The following is a 16363-nucleotide window of genomic DNA, read 5'->3' as shown; positions in this document are numbered from 1 at the left end:
ATGTTCAAACATTTTTATTTCATTTTAATCAAATGTTTTCCTACTTGCATATAATTGCAAACCTGGGATACGTGGGAACGTGACCACACGTAACGTGAATAAACTTACTACATACATTACCTCATCAACCAATGTGATTTCTGCCTTAATCACGTCAGATAGATTTTCATCAGCAATGGCGGTTGTTATTGTTTTGATGTGAGAGAGCCCCAGCAACAGAAATTACATGCTGTGTGTAAGCATTTAAAAAATGTAAAAATTAAGGGCAAGTATCAAATGTGAAGATATAACAGTTTTGGCGTTATGTCAAAGACATCTTTGTATTTTGAGATATCTACTGAAGTTAGCATGCTAACCAGCTAGCCCCAGCCCATCCTGTTTCACGATCCACTTTGTGCCTCAAGAGGCAATAGTCAGATATAGCTAAGGCCTCCCCACATAGTTTGACCTGGGAGATGTGTGCAACTTCTGAATTCTTTGTTTCTGTCATACTCGACAGAAACAAAATAAAACTGACCAAAATCATCTCAGTTAGTCTTTCCACTGTTCCAACAATTACCAAAATGAAAAATGAAATCCTTAATTCATGGAGTTAGATGTAAAGGATATTCAATTAATGTCGCTGATGCCCGACCTCCCTCTTAATGTTAAGCTAAGCTCACCGCCTCCTGGCTTTAGCTCCATACTTGAGACATGAGAGGGGTAAATCTTTAGCTCTTCTCATCTAACTCTCAGCAAAACTGCAAATAAGTGTATATCCCAAAATGATGAACTATCCCTTTAATGACATGTAGTCTGTATTGCACAATTTTCAGAGAAAATAAACATAAACAGAGGTAAACAGGCGTTAACTCTTTCAAAGCATCTCCTTGGTTTTCCAAACTCAAATGAGTTGTCAGTTCCTAAAAGGCCCCTACGGCTGAATAAGGTGAAAGGTCGTTAACTTACATGTTACTGTGTCAGTTGCTTACAGTGGGTGTGTGAATCTTTTTCTGTGTGTGTGTGTGTGTGTGTGTGTGTGTGTGTGTGTGTGTGTGTGTTTATATGTATCAGTCCCTAAAGGCATGTCGCTGTCAACCCCAGGAACTTGTGTGTCTGACTGCAAGTCCACAGTCCGGCCCTGTCAGAAATAGGCCGGGTTAGGTTAGAAAATGTTTCATAAGCTTAGACTGACCTCTTTCCTCTCTGCTTCTCCCTCTCTGCCTCCCCCACCCACCCCTCTTTCTCTTGGTGTCGCTGTCTCCCTTGTATCCAAACAATAAAACTGTCAATACACAAATAGTTTTACGACAACATGCACACTGACACCTGAAAAGTCTACTTGTCATACTGTTCTCCTCGCTGAGCCACATCCCAACTTCCTCCACAACTCCCTCTTTCTTCATTTTTAATCTCTCAGAAAAGTCTCCGTTCTCATTAATATTTCCTCCATTCTGTTTTCTGATAGCTTTGTGCTCCAAGAGTAATATCCTCCCTACTAAACTGACTGAGGGAGGTGACTGAAATATTTGAATGTATATGACACTGTGTGTGAAAATGAATGTGCACGTCTTTATGCTCAGGTGTGTGCGCCTTTGCACAGATTTGTGTGTGAGTCTCTGTCCATGCGTGCAGTTGCCAGTCTGTATATGCATTTGTGTGTGTGAGCATGTAATTGCATGCATGTGTCTCCGTGTTTGTCTCCGTCTACCATTTGACTGCCATCTGAATCTGTGGCACGTACAGCAGAGCTACGAAACAGCAGATAGACAGACAGGCGGAAGGCAGGAGGGAGAAAAGAAAAGGGAGGGGGGGAGAATGAGTGAAGAAGTAGAGAAGAGAACAAGTGAGCAGGAGGAGGAGGAGATGAGGACAGAGAGCAGAGGAAGAGAGACAGGCAGAGAGAGACGGTGAGCATGAGAGAGTTAGACAAATAGAGATACAGGAAGAGAGAGACAGGCTCCAAGAAGGAGGAGGAGGTGTGTGTGTGGGGGGGGGGCATCAGCATACAGAGGCAGTCTGTGGTCTTCCAAGCAGCAGCAGCAGCAGCAGCAGCAGCAGCAGCAGTAAAAATAGGGGAGAAGAAAAACAACGATGGCTTGAAAGATTAAATTCCTGTTGGAATAGGAAGTGCAGAGAGAAGGAAGGGCAGAGCCTGATCGAGGCAATGGGAGGACTGGGTGCTGCTCGGGGTAAAGGTGTTGGGTTTGGTACATATTGTTTAAAAGACAAATCCACATTGATAAGCTCAAACACCGCCAGAAAGAACAATTAATGATGAAGGATGATTACCTGGGAAAATGTGCATATGTAGACTTTATGCAATAAGATGATGAAACATTCCCAATACAGCTGCTATGGATCCTGGAAGCAGAAAGCTACTTAAAGGGTTGGTACACCCAAATTATAAAAAACACAAAACATGCTTCTTCACTTACAGATAGTAATATTTAGCCCTGCAGATCAAAGTTTTAAGATCATCCATATCCAGATCTCGCGTCACGTTATTTATTAACTCAAATTTGACCGCTACACTGTTTCTGTAATCTGTTTAACTGAAAATTCTGACTCTACAGACATTAGCTGTAGGCCTACTTAGCTGGAATGTGGCTGTGTGAGTTTGTGTGACGGCTCAGACCCACCAGGAATTTATGTTATTTTCTTTAAAGGACCGGTGTAGGCATCTAGCGGTGAAGTTCCAGATCTCAACCAACTGATTACCACTCGCATTCGCATTCCAAGCATGTAGAAAAAACTACGGTGGCCATATTGGGTGTGTCATTTCTAGGCTACTCTAGATAAAAACGGCTCATTCTTAGATAACAAAAACATGGTTCTTATTTTCAGGTGATTATACACTAATGAAAACCAATGACTATTATATTCCATTTCTGCCAGTAGATCCTCTCATATGTAACAGACTGGACCTTTAACTTCTTGTCTCTTTGCATTCATTACATGCATGCATTACATTACATGTCGTACAGCTTTGGGATAAGCACAATTCTGTTTTTGCTTAAAGGTGCAAGATGTAAGGATTTTTGTGTTTAAAACATATTTTTTTTTTACAAAAATTGGCAACAGAATGTCGAGAACTAAAACTGTTGATGTTATGTCAAAGATGTCTATGTCTATGTATTATGTTGGAGAAATAGCTACTGAAGATAGCATGCTAACCAGCTGGCCCCGGCCAGTCCTGTCTCGTAATACCACTTTGTACCTCAAGAAGCCATAAGTCACTGTAGTGTGCCCTCAGTCCAACAACACCGAGCTGGTTTTCTGGCCAGGTTTCTCTCCTGGCACCCAAGGACTGACTCTCTCATAACCCCTGTTTGGTAGCTACAGTTAGCAGCCATTAGTGGTCTCTCTGGTGATATACGTATTGCACCTTTAAGTTAAACACTCAACTTCTATAGTCCTTTCAATGTGCATCATCCAGGGTGAATTTATATCTATTCCTGTCCACTTATGTCTTCGCTTTAACGATTTTTTAAGTCATTGCCTCGCCTTGAAATTCACGTGTGTTCAGCCTGAACACTTTTACAGATATCTAAAAAACCTCAACAAAACAATTAGAAAAATGTCTGCTCCCACTAAAGGTAAGTGAGAGCATGATTTTTTGTTAAGTGGGTGAACCATTTGAATTATTAATGGTAAACATCAGGTTTTGTCAGTGATCAGTGTTTTGCACCAACATTCATAGAGAAAAAAGCTATAAAACATTGGCCTAAGTATACAAATCCTCAATATATGTTGTGTCTTTAGTTAGAGGCACACCTTGACTGGAAAAACTTGCTTCCTTGCTCTCATCTTTAGACTTGCGTTCCCTTCATGTGCACTGAATTCGGCAAGTTGGAGCACATTATCTACAGGTTGGCAAAATGAATTGGGAAATGTTGGAAACTACTAAAGTGGTTCCCAACATTTTCAGCCCGTCCCAGGTGGCATACGTCTACAGGTTGTAACCAGTTCAAACAAAGAATTCTTTCCTGCTAAATACTGTATTTGAGCACTTTTAGAGGCCCGTAGAGCTCCAACTTGGGAAAAAATTACAATATCAATACAATAGTACACTCAGAGAACATAAACTTAAAGTTGTGTAGCCAGGGGTGCCCCCAGAAATTTTTCATAGGGGTGGCCAGATGGGGAAATGTTGGGAAATCCTGGAAATCCTGGGGTGGTACGCCAAAACCAAAAGCCATAACTGAATTTCAGGAATTCTATTATGCTGTTGTAGTATATAGACTAGTTAAAAACTATGTCAATATATGAGAGTTAAGGAATCACGTACGTTACTATCTTATGTGCATAGACTAAAACAAGTATAGTTAACATTTTGAGCTCCATAAAATTTAAATATGTTATGTATCTGTATGTGTTTTATTTGTCAATTAATTGTTATTCAAATAGGCTAGTTGCCCTTTTCCTTAAAAAGACAAGGCCTGGCCCCTCCTTGACGGCGCCCCTGTGTGTAGCAAAAATATGGTTTCTCATGCTCATCTCGCAACGCCTCAAAATAACACACTGATAACAAAACAAAATTGGTGGGTTTTGCAGGTCAATTATTCAGAATTTTCAGACTGATTGAACATTGCATCCCTACATGGAGGATATTCATTTTAATTTATTTTCAGCTGGTTTGATGGATAATGATTCTGCCGAATGTCAAGGCTGTTCTTACATCTTCTCATTTTCTGTGACAATGGTTTGGAATTTTGATTTACATTGATACGACACAAAGCAAATCTTTTTTATTCTATTACCCCTAACTCACAAAGGGAAAGCCTGTTTTTACAAAAAGAAAATGGAGGGGCAGAAGGAAGGAAGTGATTGCTAAGTGCTGGAACGGGTCCCACATCTCTCTTACAAGCCCAATGAGCTCTGATAGAGAAATTCCAACAAACTGACTGATTGGCACTGCAAAGGATGCCATTCAATTAGAAATGAACATGTGAATGGAATGCTTCTGAGAGGAATCTGGAGTGATGAAAAATACAGGTTTGGCATGATTGAGCTCAAACCTGTTTGGGGATTGCTCATGCGTGTCTTTGTGTCTATGCGTGTGTGTGTGTGTGCACTCTCCCTGATAGGATAGGGGCTTCGTTAGGGTAATTACAGCTTTGCTATGTAAATAAGCCTGTCATAGAGGGGAGAGACACACCCACCTCTTTTTCAGACCCAATTAACCTAACTCCCCTGGAATTTACATACCTAACAATCTACAGTAGACACACACACACACACACACACACACACACACACACTAAAAAAAAAAAAAGCATTCCAGCACTATTGCATGCACACTTAAAGTGCAAATATGCTTAATCATGCATTTGTGCATGCACCAAACTTTCTCTTTCCACAGAGAGCCAGCAGTCTTAGACACCAGGCAGCGCAGTGTGTGTGTGTGTGTGTGTGTGTGTGTGTGTGTGTGTGTGTGTGTGTGTGTGTGTGTGTGTGTGTAAACTTGAGTCCCTTTGTGTGTGTTGGATCCTGGTTGAAGCGGTAGACTACAGCTAGCCAGGTGATATCTGAATGCATAAGGCATCACCTCCAGCTAACTGGCTGCTGGAGCTGTGGTGAGCAGCATCTATCATCTCAGCCGCAGATGAATGTCTGTCCTGAGTGGCTCTGTGGCATAGTGAGGGGAGCACAGAGTGCACGAAATGACTCATGGTGGTGGAAGGAGAAAGGAGGAGAAGGGAGGAGGAGGAGGAGTGGAGGGAAGAGGGAGGTGGCAAGGTGGAAAGACGAGGGAGAGGGGCACAAGGGAGAGGAAAACGGAAGGAGGTGGAGGATGAGGAGGAAGAGAAACGTATTGGAGTGATAGAGATTGAGAATGCAGCAGATAAAGATGGAGAGAAAGGCTGAGAGAAGGAGAGAACATGAGCAATTGGAATATTCAATAAGACTGCGTAAGAATGGAAGGATGGAGATCCATTGGGAAGACAAGTAGAGTAAGAGTGAAGGTGCAGAAAGGAGAGGAAGAAAAGGAAGAGAGAGAGTCAGAAGAAGCAGAAGAATGAGCAGAAGAAGGAGTATGAGGGTGGAGAAGTATGAACGTAAGCAGGAGACAAGAAGAGGGAGAACGGAAATGGAGGAAGAAATGGAAGGGGGAGGAGAAAGAGAGAGAGAGAGAGAGAGAGAGAGAGAGAGAGAGAGAGAGAGAATGAAGGATGTGGGTGCATGAGGAAGAACAGAGGGAGATAGTGGTGAGAAGGCAGAAAAGTGGGTCAGAGGAGAGGACGACGATGTGGAAGAGAAGGAAGGAGTGATGAGGCGAGATGGAGAGAGAGATATCAGAGGGAGAAGCGAGAGAGGGATGGAGAGAGGGGGATCATAATGGAAGTTTGGAGGGCAGCATTTCCAGGTGCTGAAAACCAAATAAATAAAAAAAACTCCAGAGTTGTGGTGTTTCGGGGAAACATTTACATTCAAATACAAACAGCAACCAGAAGTGAGTTTGCAATATATGAATCTGTGCCGAGGTTCAGGACACAAACTGGTTACTGGTACAGCAGTTTCTCTGCCATAAACCTCATCTAACAAAACTCTTTGACACTGAAACCATACTAAATGAAAGTTGTGAAATACAGTCACAAGATCCTCTCAGCAGAGATGTGATTGAATTATTTAAGGCAGATCCAGGGTCAGTTAATGTAATACATTATTGACGTAGTACAAGGTACAAAGGCTGATTTTAAATCAGTTCCGTGTCATTTCTCTGTGATGGGAAAAAAACCCCTTTAACTACACCAAATAACCAAATTTTAACCAGATTTACATTAGAATTATTTAATTTTTAACATTTCCATTCAGGTTTTTTTTCAATGCACAAATTAAAAATTCACATAAGAACCGGTGGATGGAAACACACTTAATGACATGTTGAACTTACTGTGTAATTGTACATTTACATATTTACAAAACTGTCTATTATAGTATATATAGTATAACGTGTTTTACAAATACAGTTATTACGTACAACAGCACCAGCAACATTGGAACGTGGTGTTAGATGAAGCAAAGGTTAAACAGATGGATGGACAGGAATGAAGCATGTGGACAAAACACTAACAGCCTTATCTGCTCATCTGCATTTGATAAAACAGAGAGAAACTGACAAACACGGCGATGCTGCTAGTGTTTATTCTGTGCAAAGGAGGAAGAGCCAGTGTTCCCAGGGATCATTGGGTTCTCGGATCAATACTGGTGCTATGATGAGACAGTGATAGAGTTTGTGGTCTAGAGCTTAAAAGATACCTACACCATCACTTTCTCTCTTTCCCTCGTTCTCTTGCTCCTTGACAGTACCTACAGTGAGCTGGCTAAATTTGAAAATGCATCTTAATTTCACCGTTTTGGCGTTCTGTCCACAACATACGCCGACGTTTCACACCCAGAAATGTAGCTTGTTCCAAGGTGGTCTTCAACCTGGCCTTTTTTTTAGATTTCTCATATCCTAGAGTGGATGCAGACACATGGGTTTGAAAAATAATGGTATAACCCTCGAAGTTTATTCTGTCAGACTTTGCGGTGATAAAATACTCATTTGATTGACAGCACAGAGGCACAAAAATGACACGTTATTTGGTTAACAGGTTGTTTTATGAGCCACGTTCAATCACTATTTTATGCTCATTCAGTTTTTGTCAACAAACACAGTATAAGTGAAGTAATGTATTTATTTTATGTTTTTGGCATTTCAGTGTGGATGGAGACTATCATAAAACAACCTGAAAAGGTCGGAGTGGACACATGTTTTCAAATTCAGCCAGTTTAGTGTGGACGAAGTCTGAAACACATTTTTTTTTAAATAACACTGCACAACGAGAGCAGTCACTGGTGATTATTCTCTGGAACAAACTGGAACAAAACAAATGCGTAAGGAAGAGAAAATTCCTAGATGTTTTTCTTACTTTGTCTTGCGCCACATTTGAGTGAGATTGTGAGTTTAACTATAATTCAGTGTATGAATATTGTTAAACATACACAGTTAATTGCTTGTAAAATCACATTAATGTACATCTATTGCATCTTTTAGTACATCTGCGTTGCTATACGTCATATACACCAGTTCACCAAGGAAAATTCTTGCCGACATAACAGTCCTCACTCTTGCTCTTTCTCTATCTTCTTCCTCCATTATTCCTCTATTCTTTTATATTATGTCCGCTCATCATGAGCTGTTTGTATTCTCATGAAAAAAAACAAGCCCTACCACACTCATACAGAAATGTATTTTCTCTCTTCCTCTCTCTCTCTCTCCCTCTCTCTCTCTCTCTTGCACACACACACACACACACACACACACACACACACACACACACACACACAAATACGTGCGCTTCTCCCCACACGTACACACACACCGGCGTGCACACAAACACACACGCACACAGACAGTCAGCTGTGCCCTTCCCACAGCTAGTAGCACGAAAACAGAACACACTGCCTGTCCCTGCCTTACACACATATACACACACATGTGCACACACAAACTCTGCAACTGCCCTCTACACACTCTTAAAGGGACATGACACAGACTTATGCATTGCTACCGAGAGCCAACGGCATACCTGGACACTACATGAACATTTGCAATAGCTGTGGCATCCTATATTATGATGTTCTTGGGTATAAATGTTGGCTTTCAATGTAGCATTTGTAGGAACTGTTCGGGAGTGGCTGACATTTTGAGAATTAAATCACTCTGAGGCAACGAAGCAAGAACCTACAATGTGGTTTAAGAACTAATGGCAATCATTTGTGCACAATGTTTCCCAGTTGTTACATGTTGTGTTATGTATTATTATGTTTGTTGATGTACTGCATTTTGAGAGTGGCATACACAAGACAGACCATAAAGATACTGAATGAAATATTACATTTAAATTAGGGTAAATGATTAAGGCCACCTTAAAATCAAGACAATGAATGCTGTAAAAAAGGAAAAGATCAAGGAAAACTGTACAATATGTCCATATTGTTCAGTCAGTCATAGTTTTTGACCTCAGACCTCCTTTAGATACAGAAATATGTTCAGCTGCCCTCAGAGATTGAATAGTTGAACAAAATAAAACTATGAAATAGCAGCAAAATACAATTAGTTGGGGATCCCTCGCAAATCTTTTAGGACCCCTGGTGGTCCCTGGACTCCAGGTTGGGAACCAATAGCCTAGTATTGCATTAAAAAAAAGACAATAAAGTTGCTTAAGGCCTCCTGTTTACAGTTATATAATCAGGTAACTCAATAACCTCAATCAGTGGTGTGCACAGGCTATCTGAGGGTCAGGGGTGAGAGTTAATGAGAGGCACCTCTTCTGTGTGCGGATTAAAGGGTAATGCTCATAGTTGTCCTAAGGTCCCATTACAGGACAGGTACTTGGGCTGAACACAGGGGGCACCCAGGTCAATCAAGTGCCCCTTACGGTGTGACATTAGCACAAAAAAACCTAGAAACAATGAAACGAACCATTAGGATACATATACATAGCAACATATCACGGTTAAATAAAAGTTTAAACACAATAGCAGCCATTAGTATTGGCTATTTTGACACTGTATGTGAACACAAATGCAATGTAAGGCCTGAACTTGAAGGCGTCCAGAAGAGAACTTGAACTTGAGCGAAGTCGACAAAAACTGTAGACACTGTAGCTTTAAGAAGCCCCCACCGTCTCACAACAGGGGGGGCGTGAGCTGAATCCAGGAACAGCGATTGAAAAAAAAAAAAAAAGCTCCACCAGTGGACTGTTTCAAGTTCCCCCCGACTGAAACCCTGCCTGATTTGTGGGCAATGTTGGGGATGTAGAAAAAAAGGAAACCGGAGCAAAGAGAGCGCAAGGGAGAAATAGGGAGACAACACTAACTGGGTAGCTATGGAGATAGTAGGTTTTCCTGGTAGCTTTCTTTGACAGGTGTCGAGTGGGATAAAATAAAGTATCAGAACAGCGTCCAAGATGTACGGCAAGGGTAAAGGAGCTGTGGTCCCCTCCGATAGCCAAGCAAGAGAAAAGTAAGTAAATTATTGCACTGTCACAACACAGATCCAGCCAAGAAGAAGAGTGTGCTAGGTAGCTAAACTTGCTAACTGATGTGAGGCACCTCAGTCACTTCAGCAGGAGCACGCACGCTCAGCAAGCTCTTTTTTTTTTTTTTTTTTTTTTTGTTAGCATGCAAAGCCGCAAAAGTGATTCTTTGATAGTTTATTCGCTGTATTCGCCACTTTGCGTGTCGTGGTGCCTCTTCCATCCTCCTAACTACACAGGCATGGCTGCTAAGTTAGCCGGGGCTGCTAGCTACACTGCCAGTTTCACTCTTGTCTTTTCTTGTTTCTGTCTAATGCAAAACGGAGAGCGGCAGTTTTTAAGGCGACAAAAGTTGCACCGCTTCTCCGACGAGGGAGCGTCGCTGCACGTGTTTGCAGTAAGAATGCATTACAATTTTGGCACTCGAGGCTGAATCGCCCAGTGAGGAGATGGGGATCCCACTTTAGTTCCATCTCTCCCCCTCGCCCCAGTGTTGAGGAACAATGCATTCGGAGTGACGCTGTGCATTGTAGCTAGCTGGCTTTTGTGTCGCCCCGCTTACAGCAGCAGGTAAAAATAGAATACAGCTGTTTGGGGCTTTGTCACAAAATAGCTCAGGAACGTGTTCTAGAATTGTTCCACGTTCCACAGTGATACTCTTCTCCGAACGCGCTGGCTACATTGTATCCATGTGTGTGCGTTCGGTAAGCGGGGAGCCACTGCTACGTTCTCCGTGCGAGCGGAGCGGCGCCTCATAACTTTTGTGGCCCGTACAGATTTTCCTTCAGTCGCCCCGAGTTGTGCGAACGAGTGCCGGGGGATGGACTGCTTGTAACCGCCGCCACCGCTTGTTGTAGGACAGCCACATACATGGGTTTTTTTTTTTTTTTTTACGTGGCTGGTTTTGTCAGGAAGCTTAGGTTGTGTTAGCTTGGGGAGCCGTAGCCCTCCAATCCCTTTGTCTGCATGCCACCGTCTCGATGGCTGTTGTTCGCTCAGGAGATCATGCCGCACGCTTAACAACACTCAAAATCATCTGCAGAGGTTTCAAATGAATGTGATATATATGAATTCATCAAACTTCTATGCATCAGTTGTGAAATAGAGGCTAATATCTGCAGGGAACTTCCTTTGCCGATGGTCAACGTTAACAAAGCCAACTAAGACCCCCGTACATGCTTTCATTAAACTTTGTTAGATGCAATGGTTTTAAAGCCCTGTGCTGTGTTAATGGTCAATGGTGGTTGCTATTACACTACAGCTGAATAACCTAGAGGTAAATAAGAGGTCTGCACAGGTGTATGCTTATGGTTTTATTCCTCAAAGTGGATGGGTTTGAAGACCAGCAAATGCTCACTCTGGCTGGCTGGACCAGTCAGAGGATTGGGGTACTAAAGTGGGACAGAGTTGTCAGACTCATGTGTATGTTTGCGTGAAGATCAGCCAGGCGCCCTCATTACCTTAAGCGCACACCTCCCCTTCGCCGTGTTGTGAACCCATATTCGTTATTCTATCTCCATGCATCGCTCCTCTAGTGTCTCTCTTTCTTCATCTGCCTCCTAACTCTCACTTCCCATCTCTTGCTGCTCCTCAAAGTCCTCATCCCTCGCTTCGCTGTTGAATTATTGAGACGGACTGAAGCAGCTGCTCTCAGCTTTGCGTCAGAGTTGAGTGAGACAGAAGAGAAAGAAAGAGACAGAAGAGAAGGAGATATGGTGGGCAGACTCATCCATGTTTAAAGAGGGGGTTTTGTCGTGAGCCTCGGGCAGGATGTCAGGTGTGCCGGTGGTATACATCAGGGATTTCTCACTCTATGGGAGTAAGCCTGTGCACGCACTGATGTCCCATCTCAGAATGTATGGGTGGGGGGAGGAATGGATGGTGGTGAGGGAGGTCAGGAGGTCACCTCACATGTTATGATGGAGGAAGAACATTTTGTTTCAGCATGAGAAAGGATGGGGAAAGTGCATAAAATCCAAAGCGAGCAGAATGTGATTCCAGTGTAAAAGTTTGTCACCAGGTGTTTATAACTTTAAAAAACTAGAGTTTAAGAGTTGCTGGAGTTATTTTATCTCGCCTTATGAATATAATTTCATATTCCGGCTGTCAAAATCGACCATGGTTGTCCTCTTTTTCCTGTCCATCATGACATGACTGCTCCTCTGATCCCCTCTATCACTGACCGTTTCTTCCCTCAATAAAAATGTGGCATGCCCCCTCTTATGTTCCAGTCAAAACAAATTTTTCTCCTCTTCCTTTTTACTCCACTGTCCCAGAACTGCTCCTTCTTCTCCACCTCCTCCTTCTCAAACTTCCCTTTTCTGCGAGCTAGCTTCTGAGCTTTAATAATGCAGTAGGCCAGGTGCACGCACACGCAGCCCCTTCTGCAACCCACACGAAAACACACATACACACACCACACATAAAAATTTCATTGAAGGCCTCTTGGGGGGGATCTGCAGTGTGATCCTCCTATCCCCAGACATAAGACCAAGTCTAACTATTCCCTTCAAACCTATAGAAGGCTGCACATGTATTAAGCAAGCCGACAAACCTGCAGTGTACAGGGAGATGCAAACATATCAATATTTGAGGCACTTGCTGTGTTCTAAAGCTTCATGTGAGCCTTTGCCAGGCATTTTAAAACGGTTAAAATCAGTAAGATGCAGATAATCTATAGGTGTGATCAGTTAACAGGAAAGTGCCGTGATCTGTGTGTGTGTGTGTGTGTGTGTGTGTGTGTCGCGCTGTGCAGGTGTGTGTGGCCCAATACTAGACTGACCTGCAAGTGGCAGTGACTTACACTCTACACCAGCGGTCACAGAGAGCTTTGTGACCTACAAATTGGTAGGAGCCTCAGAAAGTGGTCAGATTCCCCTGGCTAAAGTGGTCAAGTGTGTGTGTGTGTGTTTGTGTGTTTGTGTGTGATCTGCAGTCTTTAGCCTCTTGAGAGCAACGGTCATTCGTACAACAAACGATCCGTTCCGCTGTCTGTGTTGGATTAAGCTAGTCGATGCAGTCAGGATGTGTTCTTGCTGTTATGTGTTATTGTTGTGCAGTATGATACATTTATTTAGAGTTGAATAAAATTAACCAGTGTAAATCACTCGGGGAAGTTTTGAATTCAAGCCCGCCTCTGCTTTGTTTGTTTGTTCATCTGGGTGTCTGAATGTCTGCCTGCGCATGTATGTTTTCTTATCTTGGTGACTATCTGCAAGAGGGGAACACCCATGGCTATTTATTACCTTCCAAGCAGGATGGACTGCTGTACACGAAGAGATGCACTGCACATTGAAACTGTGATCACTTTTATACACGAGGTGTAGGTCTGCTTAATGCACGCTCAACCCGCAATTAACCCGTTCATGGTATTAGGCACATCACACTTTAATCTGTGGTCAGCAACGTTCAACGAGACTTGTGTCTACAACTTTGCTTCGGTGCATGTTAAAGATAAAGTATAGAAGAAAGAATTACTTTACACATGTACCAAGCAGAGTTTCAGTTTCTATTCTCTCTGGATGCCCGCTCTCTCTCTCTTTTGCACTCTTTACTTCTCGCTTTTCTTCAGAAAAGTGTCACTTAAATCATCTTCCTATGTCAATAACTTTAATTAAATTCCTACCCATAACATAACACCAAAGCTGGTTCAATAAAGTGTTGTCCAACCTATGCTCAGTAGGGTCAGGAGGGTCATGACGACAGCCAGAAAAGAGGAGCACTGCTGAGAGCACTCCATATTGACCAGCAGTGTGTAGTCTAGATGTTGTATGGGATGTTGCGCGCACCCTTGAAAGTTTATCTCTAGTTGTGTCTAAAATTATTAGCATCGTCCTACTTTGTTATCATATGTACCAAATACCACTTAATATTAGCGTGTACTCGTTGCTGCGTGGAGTGCAGATCGCTTTGACGTCCAAGCTGAAATGATCCTGTGTCACGCTCGAGCGAGAACTTTGTTGCTCTCGGATTTAGATCTTTAGCTATGTTAAAAACACATTTAATCATAAGATTCTTAAGGCGCATGCATTTGTATCTGCCAGCTGCCGCCCCTCCTGCTGTGATGATGTTTAGAAAATGCCCCCTGACTGCGTTGTGTCTATGTGAAGGACAAGGTGTGATCATGTAGCGACCATCGGCTCCAAACTACAGTTATTGTCTATTTGCCTATTCATATCTTTTACAGACTACATTAACATACTAACAATGCATATTTTTAAACATTTGCATAACATTAGTAATAAGATCAGGTCAGGCACACTCTACAGCAGTTGTTTCTGCCATTTCTGTTGCTCCCATGTGCTTGCCTCATCTGTAGCTTCATTCAAGGCGTTTAGCAGAAATAGTAACTAAATTAGTTGATTCTAGCCTTGACCCTCACACAGAAGTGTGCAGTGCTTTACTATGCCCCATGTGGACATTTACTTTGTGCACATTTATTTATTCATGGTTATTTTAATAGGGGCACACACCTAAGCATAGACGAATGCCATATATTATAGTATTTTATAGCCTAAGCTAATTTGCAACAGTTGTTCCTCAATGGGTATTAATAAAAAAAGCATATATACACCGCAATGAAAATGCATGCAATCATAAAAAAAAACACTAACAATAAATAGAAACTAATAAAGTAGAAGAACCATAAAAGTAGAGAACATCCTTGGGAAAGACATCTGATCATACCCTATTTCTCTATTAAAAAAAACCTTTTAAAGGACCAGTGTGTAGGATTGAATGGCATTTAGTGGTGAAGTTGCAGACTGCAAGCATTTGAGTATAGCCCAACCAGCTAATTCTTAGACAACGAAAACACAATGATTCTTATTTTCAGGTGATTATACACTAATGAAAACATATCTATATTATATTCCGTTTCTGCCAATAGATCCTCAATGTTACACACTGGACCTTGAAAATTATTTTGGCTGTGATTAGGGCTCCAACTATTTCATTATCGTTATTTTACTATTTTGGCCATTAAATCATTTGATCTATAAAGATGACGTCACTGAATGTTTTCTTTTGCAAACTTTTCTCTAGTGTAAGACCAAGAAAAGCACGATATTCTCATATTTTTGAACCTGGAGTCATTAATCGATTGTCAAAATAGTTTCTTTTTGGATCGTTATAATTCTCCATAGCTGCACCCCGAGGTCTCACCTCGTCACTGAGGGCCATAGTGATGCAGAAGCATAAAGATAAATTGTGCATTGGCAAATTGAGTGCAGTTATTAAAACTTACCCTATTTAATTTCTTTAGAACATGGAGATAGTGCGCTTATCAGCTTCCTATCCAAATTTTTATTGTCCAACTATATATCTTCTTAAGAGGCTTAAATGCACTAAATGAGCTTAAATAGACATCACCTTCATCCGACCATTCAGAAACAGTTTAATGGAAGACAGTATTGCAAAAGCAAATTGGCTCTTGGTGTTTAAAAACAAACTGCACAACAGCCTTATTATCTCAAAACCATGTTTCATTGATCAGTTCATTGACTAATGATGAGGACTATGACACTGAGCTACTGTCCTTCTCATTAGGACCTTATTGGCCTGTCAGAGGACTGTCTGCTCTGGGCACACAGGGCACTGTCATATCCACGCTGCCGGTCGATTGATGGTCCATTAACAGCCTATTAAACACGACTAAGTGAAGGCGTTAGGAGCACAATGTTGGGCCAATGGGGGTTTCCCACTCCACAGCATGGTTCTTGTGTGTTAATAGACCCTGGTGGATTGCCGTTATCAAGTGTAGCTGGCCTGTTATAATAGCGGTAATTTAAAAAAGTCTGAGAGCTTTTAAAATATTGTTCGAATTAGTGGGAATGCCCGTTAGATGCACCTAATCCTGTCGGTACCTGGTTTGTTCAGCCATAACACAATAGTTTTCATACAGGTCGGAAGGTGTTTTTCTGTTGTGATTTGAGGATTTTGAGTGCTTAGGTTTGGTAAGATGCACATAGCCAGTAGTGGAAAAACTATATAGGCCACAGAGGTGCTGCTGGGATTTTGGGGCCCTTTTGGATTACAAGAAAATTTCCAGAAACCTTTTTAGAGATACTCTGAAGCTTCACTTGCATTTCAACCACAGAAACCTAGAGCCAATTTTATTTCCTGGGTCATGGTTTATACCCACCAAACAGTCCCTTCTCCTGAGGTGGTACTTTACGGCCAACCAGGAACTATCAAAGTGAAGGCAACATTACTGAAAGTTGCTTATTGGTCAAACAAGCTGTAAAACTTGTGAACAGCATTCATTCATACCTCAAGCAAACGGCGGTTGTGGGTAATAGAATTAATATTAGGATTATGGCTTAATTGCCATTGATGTTTAAATGACAGTTATG

At 41.9% G+C, this 16363-nt stretch overlaps 1 protein-coding gene across 3 annotated transcripts in view; it reads left to right on the top strand.

The window, feature by feature from the left end:
- Positions 1-9735: 9735 nt before the first annotated feature.
- The window catches only part of zgc:110158 (uncharacterized protein LOC553590 homolog), a 41412-nt gene continuing 34784 nt past the window's right edge, over positions 9736-16363 (top strand). For 2 of the 3 annotated variants that reach the window (XM_051392654.1, XM_051392646.1), the window contains exon 1: positions 9736-9997. In XM_051392654.1, the coding sequence (XP_051248614.1) occupies positions 9942-9997 (56 nt within the window). In that variant the 5' untranslated portion in view covers positions 9736-9941. The remainder of the gene's footprint in view (positions 9998-16363) is intronic. The other variant, XM_051392639.1, reaches the window with a different exon arrangement.

This window comes from Dicentrarchus labrax, unplaced genomic scaffold (assembly GCF_905237075.1).
Source record: "Dicentrarchus labrax unplaced genomic scaffold, dlabrax2021, whole genome shotgun sequence".
Classification (NCBI taxonomy): domain Eukaryota; kingdom Metazoa; phylum Chordata; class Actinopteri; family Moronidae; genus Dicentrarchus; species Dicentrarchus labrax.
The sequence above is the reverse complement of the archived record's forward strand: the minus strand, read 5'-3'. Positions and strand labels throughout refer to the sequence as shown.